General features: G+C 38.5%; 2 protein-coding genes across 11 annotated transcripts; one reads left to right on the top strand and one right to left on the bottom strand.

Moving 5' to 3' along the window:
* Positions 1-8,374, top strand: LOC5511470. 8 transcript variants are annotated; one of them, XM_032380822.2, is made up of 8 exons: positions 1-266; positions 1,576-1,770; positions 3,300-3,845; positions 4,659-4,776; positions 5,931-6,199; positions 6,458-6,635; positions 6,848-7,128; positions 7,442-8,374. In XM_032380822.2, the coding sequence occupies exons 2-8, from the start codon at positions 1,576-1,578 to the stop codon at positions 7,610-7,612; spliced, it is 1,758 nt and encodes a 585-aa protein (XP_032236713.2). In that variant the 5' UTR covers positions 1-266; the 3' UTR covers positions 7,613-8,374. The 8 variants fall into 8 exon arrangements, with proteins under 8 accessions (XP_032236713.2, XP_048585475.1, XP_048585476.1 ...); XM_048729518.1 differs by lacking the exon at positions 1-266 and adding an exon at positions 432-638; XM_048729519.1 differs by lacking the exon at positions 1-266 and adding an exon at positions 496-700.
* Positions 8,162-16,335, bottom strand: LOC116617814 (protein trunk). Of its 3 annotated transcripts, none has more exons than XM_032380827.2 (2): positions 16,145-16,335; positions 8,162-9,467 (listed from the first exon to the last, which is right to left on the bottom strand). In XM_032380827.2, exons 1-2 carry the CDS (start codon positions 16,172-16,174, stop codon positions 8,790-8,792), a joined length of 708 nt encoding a protein of 235 aa, XP_032236718.2. In that variant the 5' UTR covers positions 16,175-16,335; the 3' UTR covers positions 8,162-8,789. The 3 variants fall into 3 exon arrangements, with proteins under 3 accessions (XP_032236718.2, XP_032236719.2, XP_032236717.2); XM_032380828.2 differs by lacking the exon at positions 16,145-16,335 and adding an exon at positions 12,684-13,093; XM_032380826.2 differs by lacking the exon at positions 16,145-16,335 and adding an exon at positions 10,818-12,112.
* Positions 16,336-16,558: the final 223 nt, after the last annotated feature.

The following is a 16,558-nucleotide window of genomic DNA, read 5'->3' as shown; positions in this document are numbered from 1 at the left end:
CGAAGAAGACTGCTAACAAAATACACAAAATAAAACCACATAATTCCCTGAGTGTGCCTTGTTTGGTCCGGCATAATGTACCGTTAGCAACGTGCCTTTTGTGTTAACATTGAAACCCTAGATTGCGGGCATTAGAGTCGACTGACCATACAGATTTCTTGTCCTCACCGCCGCTCCAGGCAGGCTGAAGTAATCCTAACCACAAGGGTAACCGTGATAGCGGTCTCTTCACTCGTAAGGCGAGAAATGCTGCAGTAATACAGAGGGTATGTACCGTGATAGCGGTCTCTTCACTCGTAAGGCGAGAAAGGCTGCAGTAATACAGAGGGTATGTACCGTGATAGCGGTCTCTTCACTCGTAAGGCGAAAAATGCTGCAGTAATACAGAGGGTATGTACCGTGATAGCGGTCTCTTCACTCGTAAGGCGAGAAAGGCTGCAGTAATACAGAGGGTATGTACCGTGGTAGCGGTCTCTTCACTCGTAAGGCGAGAAAGGCTGCAGTAATACAGAGGGTATGTACCGTGATAGCGGTCTCTTCACTCGTAAGGCGAGAAATGCTGCAGTAATACAGAGGGTATGTACCGTGATAGCGGTCTCTTCACTCGTAAGGCGAGAAATGCTGCAGTAATACAGAGGGTATGTACCGTGGTAGCGGTCTCTTCACTCGTAAGGCGAGAAAGGCTGCAGTAATACAGAGGGTATGTACCGTGATAGCGGTCTCTTCACTCGTAGGGCGAGAAAGGCTGCAGTAATACAGAGGGTATGTACCGTGATAGCGGTCTTTTCACTCGTAAGGCGAGAAATGCTGCAGTAATACAGAGGGTATGTACCGTGGTAGCGGTCTTTTCACTCGTAAGGCGAGAAAGGCTGCAGTAATACAGAGGGTATGTACCGTGATAGCGGTCTCTTCACTCGTAGGGCGAGAAAGGCTGCAGTAATACAGAGGGTATGTACCGTGGTAGCGGTCTTTTCACTCGTAAGGCGAGAAAGGCTGCAGTAATACAGAGGGTATGTACCGTGATAGCGGTCTCTTCACTCGTAAGGCGAGAAAGGCTGCAGTAATACAGAGGGTATGTACCGTGGTAGCGGTCTCTTCACTCGTAGGGCGAAAGAGGCTGCAGCATGTACCATAGCGGTCTCGTCGACTCAAAGGTATCCCATGCTCACATGTGTGATCACGCTACATTGTGACTTAGTTTGTAGTTAACACATGGAGTTAAAATGAGCCGTTCATTCTACTATGAAATAAAATCTTAAGAACCTCAATAATATTCGCAGATGAAATGATTGCTGTGTCTTTAATGTAGGTGGCCTCCAATATAGGTGGGATGTTTGGCCTTGGTGGCCAAAAAGTAGGTCATGTCTTATTGAGGAATCTTCAATCTACTATGCCTCTTCTATATGATTCCTGTGCACCCCACACCCCTCCCCCTCATCCAATCCTGGGTACACGGCTGAGCTTAAATAAAACTCCCTAATAATTACTGAGTGTATTGGCTAATCGTGAAATAATCGATACTCGAACATCTTTTTCAAATCGTCCAAGGCTGACTTACTTTTGGCACTCTTACAGATGAGTACAACAAAGAAAATACACATGCCTGCAGTTGCGATTGCAGCTGTCATTGGCAAAAAAAAGAAGAATTTGGATTATATCGAGGAAATGACAAATATCCGACCATCCATTGACAGTGATCAGGACTGTGTTATTCTTGAAGGCAGTGCAGAAGATGTCCAGAAAGCAGAACATATAATAAAGGATATGATAGTAAGTACCATGTATACCACGAATAGGGAGGGAGAGAAAGGCATGATTTTGACACAAGATTACAAAAAATATTTTAAGTTTGATCCCAAAATTAAACTAAAAAAAGATGGCTATACTACATGAAAGCTCTCCAAACTGATGTTAAGAAGATGTGGAAGATTGGGCGAGATTACTTCTTAAAGACATTTGGTATGGAAATCTATATAAAGCCAAAGTCCTGGCTTTCAAATAAAAAAAAAAAAAAACAGATTATAATTACAATTTGATTGTTATCTACATTTTTGCAGTACTATGACAATCAACTGTTCAATTTTTGTGGCCACACCAAGAAATTGACTTAGATTAAAGGAGGAGCGTCATGGTAACTCGCAAGATTGGAAGCCTGTGTACTATTTTTAGAAAAACATAAACGTCCATTATACGAGAGTTTCGGGTAACGAAGATTGCAAGAGAATCGCACTAGCTAATTTTTACTGTTTCTTATGACTCAAACCCCCTGAGAAATCTCTTATTTCTTGATGAAACAAGCGTCTATATGTTTTCAGCGTTTGGAGAGGTCGCTGGATGCCATATTGAAGACTCTGAGGCAATGTTGTGGTTCATATTCGATGTTTATTTCGTTGTAAATTCCGGAGTTACGCTTCGGAGCTTTGCGTGGCTGAACAAATAAATTACACTTCCCTCTACTAACAAAATATGTCTAACTTTGCCGGTTATTCTTCCAAGGTGGTGACTATGACTGTGACTAGGAATAAGCAGAGACCATCAGTATTAAAAAAAATTCTAGATAAAAAGGAGATAAGTAAGAGAAAGAAAAAGCAAAACTAGAAGAGAATAACATACGTCAAGTTGTGTTTACCTATGCAATAAATAAACCTCGCACTAAAAGTCTTACCAATGATATTATTCTTGTCAGCATTGAATATTTGATATCCCTTCTAATAAAGATACTGAGTACTCGCTTCGATCCAAATTCGTGCCTGAGTTGACTTCCAATAGTGATCGCTGGACCTCCGCTCGCTTGCTAAACCTCACGAACGACTCCAGATTTCATCTTGCTGATTTTTGAATCAGAAAACGATTATCCTTGAAAATAAAACGCTAACTAATAAGAAAAAACACTGTTTGTAACAGAAACTTGGATTTAGCTTTCGGATGGGCAGAGAGAATTTTGAAGATTTATCAACGGCACTTTTCCCCCTTCTCAGAGATCGATCCGGGCTATCCGTTTCGAAAGGCTAGAGAAGGCGTGACGCTCCTCCTTTAAGGATTATTTTCCTTTTTCCTTGTGCTAAATATATCACATTTAGGCTAAGACACGATTGCATTTGTAATACAAAAATACTTGTATTACATGTGTATTACTGTACCCGGCTATGGGAAGTCCTTGCCTGGTTTAAAAAAAGGTTCCAATATTTCTCCCTTTGAACTTAAGGTAAGTTTGCAAAAGATGATAAAATCGAGTCTTTCTCTAGATATATCCCTGATTTCTTTGACCTAAAATTGTCATTTCAATTATGTTTTTATAGGAACCAGAAACTGTTGAGCTTAAAGAAAGTCAGATTGGTATGGTCATTGGAAAAGGTGGTAAACGAATAAATTCAATAGGCCAAGAAACCGGAGCAAAGATCTATGTCAAAGACTATAAGGCGCACATAATGGGCACCAAGAACCAAAAGAGCAAAGCAAAGTATCGTATTCTCAGACTTCTTGCTGAACCTGTGGTCTCTAAACGGACTGGTGTTTACATTTCAAAAGACCTTGTTGGGCGTGTTTTTGGGAAAAGTGAAGAAATAAAGAAAAGAATTAGTGAACAAACAAACACATTTATATCTTACAATCTTGAGGAAGAAATGCTTTATATATGTGGCGAGACAGTTTTACAAGAACACAATGCTCGATGTCGAATTAAACAAGCAGTGCTTCCGTATAATAATGTTAAATGTAGCGCTATTGAAGGGAGTGAAAATAGCATGTTTAAGCTGGTGTTTGTGGAACCACCATATCCCACGTGGAGTGGAGAGTTCTTCGAAGTATCACTGGTTGATGGTCAGCAATGCGGACCATCAAACGTGGTAAGTTATCCATATGCATATATGCGATATATTGCTAGCATCGATTGGCTGTAGATTACTGTTGATGGAGTTTAACCACACCCAATGTGCTATTTCTTAGGGGTATAAGGATTGCTATTGACCAACCCAGAATGCAATTGATATTGCCGACGATAAACAATATACAATAAACTTTGTTTATTTCGGTAACTTATACAAAATGTACATAGTTGAAGTCCGAAAAAAAAAACGTAAATAGAGATGTCATTTTCCTAAGGTATTATTATTTTGAAGATATTAATTTTTATATCTTCATATCCACACTTAATGATATTATACAATGTTTCTCTGATTGTTTTATACGTAGAAAACACGAAAGTGCTCCTCATTTTCTATTCATGTTTGGATACCGTGAACTTTCTCTCATCCAGGGGTTTATAAATGGTCTAGCGTGTCTGCCGGTCTAAAAGGCCAAATTGTGGTTGCTGAGCCTCCGTTTTCTGAGCGCAACCCTGTGTTGTACATTAATTACATGAGCTAAGTAATCTTCGTATTTGTAGACAAATGAAAGTCCTAAAAGTTCTTAATTTGTTCTTTTGGCTCGGATGTATTATCTTTGTAAACTTCGCTTAGCCACACCTTTAGATAAGTATCCTCAAAATTATGTATTGAGATGTTTCTATTTTGAGCATCAAGCCATATAAAGCTTAATCCTGCGCGATCCTGAATACTTTTCAATTTGTTAGCCCAAGTTACCTGTCATTTTATACCGATTCTCTTTTATGAGCACCCCCGATGTGCCAGTACTTAAGAGTAAGCAATTTTATCCTTCAGGTTGGTTACAAGGACCTTGTACTTAAGAAACTCCAGCACTTAGACCCTGAAAAGGATGCTTTCGAAATCGACCTGTGGTCACATATTGGTCATGCGTACATAAAAGGCATCGATGAAGGTAAATTATTTTTCTCTCCTGCTATGTGATTATTTCTATGAATTTACAGCTTAGCAAGAGAACAAGCCAATTTTTTTGTTCTTTGTGGGGCTTGTTCCCCTTTTATGAACATTTTGGTATTCGCATTTGGGGGTTGTGAATTCTTTAAGATATAGAATTTTCAAAAATAGTAGTCTCTACATCTCTAGCCTCCCTCGCAGGCGTTTTTAAAAAGGGATAAAATAGCCCCACAAAAACTTGCATGTAGCTACTGCAACAGCTATTACAGTTTTAGAAAATGTTTAACTGTAATTTCAAGTATATACACATTACATACAATATATTAAGCAATTAAGATTATGAAAGCAAGACTGTTATAAAAAATGCTTCTTGATAACCTATATAAATTCTTAACTTTAGATCTATCCTGGAATAAAATACTAGAACTCAACTACTAAAAGAAATGGGACACTATTTATATTTAAGAAAAAAATTTAAAATGTCGTATGGGACCCGAACCAGGTATTGACAAAATTCACTTATTGCGAGCATTTCAAACATCGATAACTAGGCTGAACTATTGCATCCCTAAATAGAACGAGCTCGAGTAATAATTATGTAACTTGTTTCAAACTTTCTCATGTAACGAATTATGTACGAATTGTTTTTCCAAAATCTCTAAATCTTCAGAAAATTTTATTTTTTTCGGCATGATGACATAAAAGCTACTCGCACATGCACTGTAGCTACAAAACCAATAAGCCGCAATTGGCTCACCCTGCAGCTGACATAAAACTAAGTTGTCGGGAGGCTGGCCCGGTGAACTCCTTTATTGCTTGTAACACACTCTCTCAGATTCATGGTTGTAAGGTGCGGTGGGGTTTTGTATCTGCTGCAGTGAAGTATATCCTCGGTAGAAACATGTTTGTACAGCTGTATGTTTCTATATTTGTGCAGGATAAATGTAATAATATCCGTTCTTTTGTATGCTAATTCCTTTTGAGTTACATCGGTATTGGTGGCAGAGGTAAAAACCCTATGGTAAGGAACATCAGCTGGTATAGGATTTTATTATCCAAGGGAAATGACGATCACCAAGTCCCCCCCTTTCCTCCCATCATTGTACCATCATTGTAGCCATACACGTTACATTGTTGTTTGATGAAATACTACAGGGGATGATTTACAATACTACACCTTGAATGAACTGCAGTCACATTTACATCAAGATTATACATGGTTACCACTCCAAGGTGGAAGAAGTTCAACAACTAACAGTACCTGGAGGGTGGATTTTGCAGGAGGACTCACCGAGAGACAGGTCGCGCAGCTCATGCGGACATTTCAGGACCCAACATGTCGTGGACCTTCCAACATCCGATATGACTTCTCCTTTTTCTCACCATTAAGTCACAAGTATGGCTGTAGACGGATCAGAATAACGGTAATATCAATTATTGGTCACGAGTGTTTAAAGACCCGAATGTCTTAAAGCCAAAAACCAATAATGGTAAGATAGAGCTAACTAGCGATAAAATAAAATAGAGCTCAAAAGCGATAAAATTTATCGAATTTTAATCTTAAAAGACAATATTCAAATGCTACCTCAGGGATGCCTTTTCAACTCACTGTGCCAAAAAGCTTTTCTTTAAATTTATTTAGAACAAAATTGTTTGATGCGTAACATTCCAATGCTTTTAAGGCATTCATCAAAGAAGGAGAAGATGAAGAGTTTCCAATACAGATGAAGGGGGTACTCAGACACGAAATACTCAACGACAATTTACACATCTACCTTTGCGTACCATCAACTTCGGTACTTAAACTGACCATAATTATGCCATCACGACAGTTTGATTGCCGGCTGAACCTCAGAAAAAGTAAGGACACTATGCATTTTGGTTTCACACCTTTATTCCCTCTCGTCCTTCCTTCTCGATTTCTTAATTTCGTTTTTCTTCACACTTCCAATTCTTCTTTTCCTCTACCTTCTTTCTCTCGTTAATTATCCATTTTTACCTTTATTATTTTCACCATTTTCTCACTGGTACTGGTGCTGGTTAATTTAATAAAAGGGTTATGATTCTTACAGGTCCAAAAAACCTCCACCTAACACTAAAAGAGCAGGAGGAGGAGACCATGTTGATGGACTACCTGAGGAAGGCACTGGTTATCTGCGAGACAGGACAACTACAGTCTGTACAGTTAAAACAAGATGTCCCTCTTCCAGACGACTTCGATCTAGATTATTTTAGTCGATCTGAACGCTTTAACTGCCATTACCCTATCGGTGAAGAACGGTTTACGATGATGTTCTCTAGAGAAAAGGCAGTGCATTTGCCCAATTCAAAAAAGGACGAATGCCGTGAAATGGTACGGTTTTATAAGATTTTGTGACCTTAACGTACATTATTTACACCTTAAGTAGTTTTTATTTCAAGTTAGGATTTTTTCCTAAGCAGTGTCTTTGAGTAAATAATAAAATAGTAATTTCTCAGATATTTTTTGCTGTTTAGGGAATTTTTCTGTATTTTACTGACTCGACCTAGATAGAAAGCAAGTGAACCTTTACTCTAGCAAAACTTTTTAAGGTAGATGGGTCAGTCTGTTTCTCTTATTTCATTCTATTCTGTCGTAGCTCATGGCTTATGTGACATTTCTCATTAGTTGGCGTGCTTTCTTTCAGATTGACCTACACCTACACTGTGATGATTGGGATAGGAGGCTTGCGAAGGGAGACTGGGACCCAGATCAAATAATCAAGAAGCTCGATAGTTATGTGGAATTTGTCAGATACGTGCAAAGCAACATCACCATGGAAACAGAAGAGGAACAAGCTTATCCAACATCACTCTAAACGCAGAAGAAGGGTTAGCCCAACCAACATCACCATGGGCTCAGAAGAAGAGTTAGCCTGACCAACATCACCATGGGCTCAGAAAAAGAGTTAGCCTGACCAACATCAACTTTGACACAGAAAAAGAATTAGCCTGACCAACATCACCATGGACCCAGAAGAAGAGTTAGCCTGACCAACATGGACCCAGAAGAAGAGTTAGCCTGACCAACATCACCATGGACCCAGAAGAAGGGTTAGCCTGACCAACATCACCTTTGACACAGAAAAAGAATTAGCCTGACCAACATCACCATGGACCCAGAAGAAGAGTTAGCCTGACCAACATGGACCCAGAAGAAGAGTTAGCCTGACCAACATCACCATGGACCCAGAAGAAGAGTTAGCTTGACCAACATCACCATGGACCCAGAAGAAAAGCTAGCCTGACCAACATCACCAATATACCGTTTTAATGTTCGCATAAAACTTACATTCTGAATAGATGTATAACAATTCAGATAGAAGCACCTTAATTCAGATAAATATAATGATTTCTGATATAACATATTAGATTTCCATCTTGCCTGAGGGCAAACGATTTTATTTTATTTCACAATATGACCAAATCCCGGAGATGGTCTGCATGGTGACACTTCGTCAGATAATGTGAAACCTGGTGTGTAGGGGAATGTCAAGGGAGAGACTTTTATTGATGATGAGCCCTTTCTAATAGAAAGTTTGCCTTGTAATACTTGGAGTATTAAATATAGATCGACGAAATAGAGATATCTCTTTAGCGATATAGATAGTCTCAGCTACTACGATATTCAATATAACCATATTACCAAAATTATGATATGAAAGCTCTTTCTCTAGGCTATGTAATTCATTCCTTTGCATCCATCAGCCTTACGCTAAAGATATTGCGTAATAATTGGAGTATTATGGTATGGCGCATATTAAGTATCGTAGGGGTTTATCCACATTGCTATTGTAATATTGGACATACATAGCGCTCTATCTATATCTATCTTTATTTGTAATTTACATGCAAGAAAAAAATAACAATATTTTGGGCCTTACGATGGGGCCAGCAACGCGAGATAAAAAGTGGCCCAGAAGTCTACCATCTCCCCTAGTTTTAACAGACCCCTCCATACGTCAGTATCACGTGATGTTTGCCTTGTGTGATTGGTTATTGGGTGCATTGACAGTACAACGCCACTTCTTTTTCTACCACTTCCCAGAATTCCTCGAACAGTCGGTGACCGTCTCTCAAGGAGGTTATCTGTCGGCACGTGTTTTGCTTTTTCTTTAGGACCTTCAGCTTGAAGAGCTTTGGTCTACAGCTGAAATGGCCGTACCAGCATAAAGGCTGTGTGCACGTGACAGTTCGCAAATAACGCGGGAAATAATTTGCACCCAGTCTCTCCCATCGTACTTTAGTTTGACACGTCCAAGGCGTAGGGTCTTGGATGTCGCCGATACGAATTGAACCACTGCTTCGGCGATCGCGCATACTCCCATTCACGTGATAAGGCCCACTGCGCACGTGTTCAGCTTTTTCAGGCACGTGGTCTGTTTCCAAATTATCGTGATCGCCCGTATCAAAGTTGAGTAGTAAATAAGCCGGGTCTAGCTCATCTATTATATTGGCAAGCTCAGAACGATCAGAGACCTTTTCCTTGATGTCAATAAAGTCCATTGCCATGTAGTGGTGGTTGAATGCATGACCTAATCGTTCGCGTAGAACCTCTCGTTTTACTGGTCTGCAGTTATTATTAGGAGTGTTTGTTTCTTGGGCGAAAATCGTTGCTGGCTTGCTGCTGGAAAGCTTTGAAGAGACGATTACCAACAGAAATACCACAAGAGCCTTGAAAAGAATAGAAAGCAGAATGTGTTAATTTGATTATCTTTGCTACAGTTGTGTCGTTGTTTACTTTACTTTGTCGGCCTCATTATTATTTTTTCTTTTAAGCAGGGAAAATATGCCACCTTAGCCATCAACCAATCAGCAACAGATTTACCAGTACTAGTGATCCTAATAAGCACAGGAAGACCATTCATTAAAAAAAAATTGAAGCAGGAACTTTCGGATCCTTGGTGACCACCAACCCCCCTCAACCTCCACCTTAGTACGTTAATTTTGAGCCTTCAGGCTCATGAGGCAATATGTGGCACGTGTGTTTGACAATTTCACCTTTGGCTTTAATTCACTAGAGCTATTGTACACGGACTTTCGTCAATACCGATGCCACTACTGCACATGATCTCTACTGTACATTTTCGTTATACATTGATTTATATCAGTCCATATTTTCGTATTGTGTTTCATGTTTAAGCTTTTTGTATAGCACTTCGTCATCATCTTTTGTCACTATTTTTATCTTTACTTTTAGCTTTACAATGTTACGCATACCTTGAACATATTTTCCCTCAAAGTCATAACTCTGGTTTGCTTCCGTTCTAGTTATCAATATCCTTCAATACCCGTTCAAGTGCGAAACTTGTAAAGAATGCTCTATCTTGGCATCACTCTTAACCACTCTTAGTACGTGAATTAATAAGAGCTTGATTTACCATTTTTGGAAGTTGGGGATGCCTTCAGTTCTCTCAGGAGCGTACCCAGGATTGGCTGAGGGGGGTGCGCTGTCATAGGTAACATATTGAAAAAGCCTATGAGAAATTACCCACTTTTTGGCCGCCAAGGAGGGGTGCGCGCGCACCCTGCCCACCCCCTGTGTACGCTCCTGTCTCCTTATAGAAGATATTCGCTAATCAATTCGGTAATACAGCGCACACGTGTGCACTTTGAAATTCTTTTCATCCAATGAAGTTTTAAGTTCGTTGTGTACATTGTGTCCTATACCACAGCCCTAAAAAAGTTTTAGTTTTTCAAAGACAACAACAACTATAACGAAATGTGCTTTGTAAATGTATCGAAAATGATGCTTTGTGTGACTCGCTAGTACAAGGGAACTTATAAGTTGCTGGGTGTTTGAGCTTCTTTAGGGCCGAGTAAAAGCTAATAAGGAAACCTCTGTAATATCTGATAATTCTTATTCATGGTTATATGGATTTTATATTTAATTCAGCATTACGACAAATCGCGCCGCAGTTTTAGAAAACTTACAAAACTCTTACCAAAAAGCTAAGGTGATTAGATTAGTTGATATGGCATTATTATTTACGCTTTCAAGACCGCAATGTGTGCATTAGATACCTTAATGGTTTGACCGGCGAATCCCTCCCTACGAGCAGCAAGAATAAAACGATAACGCATATCTTATGTGTGATGGCTTCCTTTACTTGTCTTTACTTGTTACCGAGCGCATTTTTGTCGTCAAGAGTCTTTATCTTATATACCGGCGCGCCTCTTATCTTGGCAGATATCGTATTTGAAGAGAAGTTGCCTCATTCATTCTTTGCGAGCCTCTCTCTTTTAAACTATGAACTAACTAAAAACCGTCTGATACGAGTAAAAAAGCACGACACTAAAAGCAACATAAATAAATTAATTAATTAGCTGTTTTGAAAGTTCGAAATGGGAATTTGAGTGTAAATGTAGTAAAGATTTGTGCGCACGCTCAAGTGTAGGGTAAAATGGCGACGATTTCTGTTTTTATATATATTTCTCGCTGTTTATATTTTTAAATATATATTTTAACAGCTAAGTGGTTAGAGCGTCGGGGAGACACTTTTTACACCGAAGGAAACCACTACAACATTCTCGGGATCATATTGTAATTAAAGGTCAAAAGTTTATCTAAAACAGCAATTTTTAAATCATGTTCCCTTCCTGCCGATTCTTTAGTGATAGGTTAAACTTAGCTGTCATGTTACAATAGAAAAACTAATGCTTAGACTCCATGAATGCACTGGATGAGGTTATTATAGATGCGCAGTTCCTTTAATTTATGTTCCATGTTTATTGTTGAACTATCGGGTTTTTTTTAGATTCATTTTAATTATTTTTAGAAGCCCAAACAATAGAAGTGCTAATGTCAGTAGTAAACGTTTAAAGTGAAATCTTTTTATTTCACAATATCACACTTCAAAGAAAAGTTTTTAACTTGAAATTACTGATTTCATCATGATAGTCTCCCAGCATAATGATTAAACAGTTTAGCAAAGTTATTTTAAAAATATTTTTCTTTTTAAATTGTTATTTTTGAACCCTTTACTCGATTTTTTTAATTCTTAAGTAAAAAATTACGTAATTCCTATGTAAGGATATAAGTGTAAGTCATTAGCTTACAAGTGCTAATCAGTTTGAGAAACATTAGCCACCAATAAGCCAAGCATTGGACTAAGAGATAATACAATATTACCAAGAGACCATCGCGGTCTCTTGATAATACAGAGTGAAACATAAAGTGTCTTTGTGCTATTAAATTTTAACGCAATACATTTCTTTGAAACATTTTCTTAAAGATTTTTCTTGTTAGATTAAATACGATTTTAATATCAACAACATTCAGAGCCTTTAGTTCTTTACACAAAGTAATCGTTATTTAAAAAAGGCATTCCCTTCAATTGAAATAAATCACTTTCCCCAAAAATCGTTACTATCTTGAATTGTCTACTCTTTAGCGGCGGTCTTCCTTTTTCGAAGTACGTTTAAATTATAGAGTATATGACATATAATAAAAAAATCTAAACGAGTATATGACATATAATATATGATACGAATAGCAGCTGCTAGTCCCGCCCTCGGGGATCGATGCACTCGAGATCTCATCTTGAATAATTGTAGGTCAATTACTAATGTCAGTGTTATGTTTAAAACCATCTGTGGCATTGATGTACCATAACGACTTTTTTAAGATTATTGACTACTTTTTCTGAATAGTGCATTTTAAACTTCAATTTCTATCTAACATCCGTGCTCGCATCGGGAGCTGAATCCGTATTTTCCTAAAAGAGTCTGCCATCTTCATTTTTTTTATTATATTTTATTTAAGATAACATGTTTTGGCATTAAGGATAATGTTTCGGAATCATTACACAGTGTAGTTGTGAAAATACTGTAAGGATTAGTGGTAAACTAAGTCAAATAAGTAGTGACGATGTTTTATGATAACCCCACCTTAATCTGAATAGCCATCGTGGTGTTTTTCCAGGTGACCCTTTCTATTCTTAATTGATAGTTGTACTCTTTGAGGGCTTTTAAGGTGGCTTATGGACTAGAAAACACGGGCTTTTCTATTTGTTGCCTTCTTTCTCCGCCTCTTGCAGGTAGAATTTCTTGATCGAAATGATTGACATGCCGCTGAAACTCAAGTGTCCTCATGTTCATTGTCAGCTGACCACCCTGGTTCACGGGCTCGCGCGTGACAATAAAACCTGTCCACACAAAAACTTACCTTGCGTAGGAAAAGACACCTCGAGCCGATAGCCCGGAATACCAGATGTAATTGAATTCGAGCTTGCTTTGACAGTTTCTAATCAAAGCTTACGGAAAGAGGCGTTTTGTCTGCGTTTGAATTTCAGTTCCAGAAAAGGAAATTACTCTTACTGTATTGAAAACACAATTGGCCAATAGCTTTTTGTTATTCTGTTTGTTGGGTTACTTTTGATTAATGTTCTATTAACAGAAACAGTATGACGCATTGACGAAATGTCCGTACATTAGAAGCGAAAAGCAATGAAAAATGACCCAGTTAAAGTCTTTGTAAATATTTTACAGCTCGAGATGTCATGATCAAGCGGAATTAGACAAATCTTAGAATTTGAGTTTACACTAATAAGGAAACGACTACTTACGTAAAGCCTTTTAAACAGTAAAAGTAATTAATCCTTTTACAAGAGCGTTCGTTTGTTACGCACAAAAAGACAAGGAAATTATCGCAAGAAAGAATGAAGTAGAGGTGCTAACACGTGAAGCGAAGGCCCCACGTGAGACAGGCCCCTCGCGCCCGCGTCACATTACTACAAACAGACCATGTGGTTATGTTTGTATTAAATGAGCCACAATCAACATATTATATTATTATTACTATTATTATTTAAATATAATGTTAATAATCAAATTTTTATGAATAAAAAAAGTTATTTGTAAAAGAAATATTTGTTTTTTGCCAACTCGATAGGAATGAAAAGAGATCATGTAAAATAACTCGGAAGAAGAAAACAAGTCTAACTTAAGTTACCAAGATTGGCAAATGTACTCACAGAAAGCTAAATCCCTGAATAGTTTGACTGTTTTGTTTGTCTGAGCGGCGAAGTCAAATGAGAAAGAAAATACCGAAATAAAATGGCTGTGATACTTCGTTTGATTCAAATCCCGACACCAGCTTGTATAATAATAATAACATAATAATATAACATATAATAATAACAACATCAAAGAAATATAGTAATATCTCCCTCTTTATTTCTCCCTTTAACAAAAGCTCAGTTTGCTGGCATTGATCATCACAAAATGCATTCCCTCGTTACAAGGATAGTTTTATAAATGTATTTTTCTTGGATTCCTTCTCAATTCACCGGAATATTCACAAAAATCAATATTATATCTAATGTCTAACTTACAGATTTCGTTTGACCATTAGGAAGATAATGAATATTGAGAAACCACGAAGAAGCAGCAAGTTAGAGCAACAACGGTTATTGAAGCACGAGGTTTTCCGCTCTTGATTTTGAATGAAGTCTCGTTTTGGAAATCTTGCAATCCTCGAAGTACTACATCCCCTTAATAAACTGCAACTGCCCGTATCCTTGATGCTAGAATGACATTTTCGATGGTATTTGTGCAAATAGGGTGTTTTTTTTTTCGGTTTCATGTCACAAAATAGCGGCGAACAACAAGATGTAAATGGCAAAGCGCGGGGGTACGGTGAGTAAAAATGCTCACGCGTAGTGGTGGTGGGGTGGTGGTTCCTAAAAATAGCCGGATTCGGAATCGACATGGCGCGCAGGTAATACCAAAGTTTCCCTCTCTTATCTTATGCTCTCTTGATATAATTTAATCTAATATTGGATTCGCTATCTTTTTCGCGATTTTTTCCTCTCACAAAAGTGTAAGCGGAGAAATATCATTAAAGCACATTTTGCTGGCCGCCATCTTGAGCAAGAGGTCTGGACACTAGACGTAGCGTGCGACATGTTGCCATGTTTAGCTACCTCGAAAATCATTGTAGCGCGCGCCAAATCTTGTAGCAACGACAAAGATCCCGCCCTACAAAATTTCTCGGGCGCTCAAGTTTTTGTTTGTGGCTAAACTAGGAACTATTTAGGGGACATGTCGCATGCGACATGTCGCGATCGACATGTCGCCTAGTTTAGCTAGGCGCATCACCGGTTTTCGCGCGCTCGCTCCGTTTAAGAAAAGACAGCTGATTGGCATATTATGAATTAAAGTTGTCTAAAGGGACGGGCCAGAAATCATCTAAAGCGGACTTCAAATGAAGTTACTGTATACACTCTCGCCATGACATGCTGTTAAACCCGAGTGTAGCTTTGTGACGTAGCATATCTACCTGATTCTCATACAACCCACTATATCAACCTTACACCAGGAACCAAGTTAAACCTGGTGTTAACACATTTGGTGCAAGCCTCACGAACATGTTTTGAGCATAGGCTAGGAAAAGAGAGGAAAGAGATTCTACAGTCGACATTATAGCTAGCATTAGAGAGGGAAGAGCGTCTACAGTCGACATTGCTTTCCGTGACTTTAAAGATTCGGTGTCAATTTATCATCCTAGAAAAATCATAAGTGCCAGAATGCATTTTTCAATATCTGCTGATCTGGAAATACTTATGTGAGTTTGTAGATGGCGTTTGGTAAAAGAAGGATAAAGCTTTGTTTTTGCAGTTGTGGTTATTTCGTGACTTAATTCGTCATGTTGAATGAAAACAACAACAAAGGAGTGGTTTACTCATTCCGTGGGCAATTTTATATTTCTCGCATAGCTACGTTGTGGGTGTGAGTTATCTTTTGGTCAAGATTAAAAAGATATGATTCCCGCATAACAAAAGACCGTTCGACAGAAAGGGCAAGCCGTGTACTTGTACCCAAAGTGTTTGATAAAGTGCGATAAAGTTGTTGTTGTTCTGATCCCTTCACAAGTATGATAAGTCGAACTAAATCACAAACATAAACACTTGTGTGTTTAAGACTTAGGGACATGTTAACGTGCAAATCAATACAATTCAGCCCTCACAAGTGATAACACCCAGTGAGATCGACTCGAGCGATTCCACAGCAGTAACATTAGATAAGTAAATAATCAGTATTTTCAAGTTAGAGTAGTCAAATCACCCATAGAAATGATTCCATGGCGTCAATCCAGTTTAAAGGGGCCATTTGAATATTTGCACCTGTCTGTGCATGGGCCTTTACTTTTCTAAGGTACAAACTTCTCAGGCTTTTCAGGTTTTACTAGCAGATGGTTGAACAAGAGATTTGCCAGTCAAACATTCTTCGTTCCCTAATGGCAAATCATCGATCAAGCCCGCATAAAAACTCATCACCCAGCATATTACAAATGTACACACTAGAATAAAAATATGTGCATATCGCTTTATACTTAAAAAAAGCTTTACCTTGACAGGGATGTGCTCGAGATGTTGCATGTTGGGCGAAAGCCGGTCCTGAATCACATGTTTTTGTGTGTCCTCGTTTTATCGGTTTTGGAACTTCGTAGCACGCACGCGCAAACAAGTGTCCCCGTCCTTCCCCCGCGCGAACTGTATGACAGCGAATTCTAGTGTATTTCCTGAGCACTCGCTATTAGTAGGCGTATATTAATCTGCTAGTCCATTATTGATGGGCTGTGAACAGTGGGTTATGGGATCTTGTTCCTGTGTGTAATGGTTTTCTTCTTTTCGGCATTATTCCAACTTCTAATTATTACTTAATTAGAAGTTTGAATAAGGCAGAAAAGTATAAAACCATTTATTGCTAGTGAACCCTGCTCACATCTGCATTCCTTTTCACCTGTTGCTGTCATTTACCTT

Source organism: Nematostella vectensis, chromosome 6 (genome assembly GCF_932526225.1).
Source record: "Nematostella vectensis chromosome 6, jaNemVect1.1, whole genome shotgun sequence".
In the NCBI taxonomy this organism is placed as follows: domain Eukaryota; kingdom Metazoa; phylum Cnidaria; class Anthozoa; order Actiniaria; family Edwardsiidae; genus Nematostella; species Nematostella vectensis.
The sequence above is the reverse complement of the archived record's forward strand: the minus strand, read 5'-3'. Positions and strand labels throughout refer to the sequence as shown.

Bases quoted from the DNA above. Each gene is read 5' to 3' on its own strand.
- LOC5511470 (XM_048729518.1), top strand. From the start codon at position 579: ATGTACCGTGATAGCGGTCTCTTCACTCGTAAGGCGAGAAATGCTGCA. The intron at 1,771-3,299 runs GTAAGTACCATG...ATGTTTTTATAG, and splicing joins ATATAATAAAGGATATGATA to GAACCAGAAACTGTTGAGCT. The intron at 6,200-6,457 runs GTAATATCAATT...AATGCTTTTAAG, and splicing joins GTAGACGGATCAGAATAACG to GCATTCATCAAAGAAGGAGA.
- LOC116617814 (XM_032380826.2), bottom strand. From the start codon at position 10,877: ATGCGTTATCGTTTTATTCTTGCTGCTCGTAGGGAGGGATTCGCCGGT. The intron at 9,468-10,817 runs GTATCTAATGCA...ATTCTTTTCAAG, and splicing joins TCGCCGGTCAAACCATTAAG to GCTCTTGTGGTATTTCTGTT.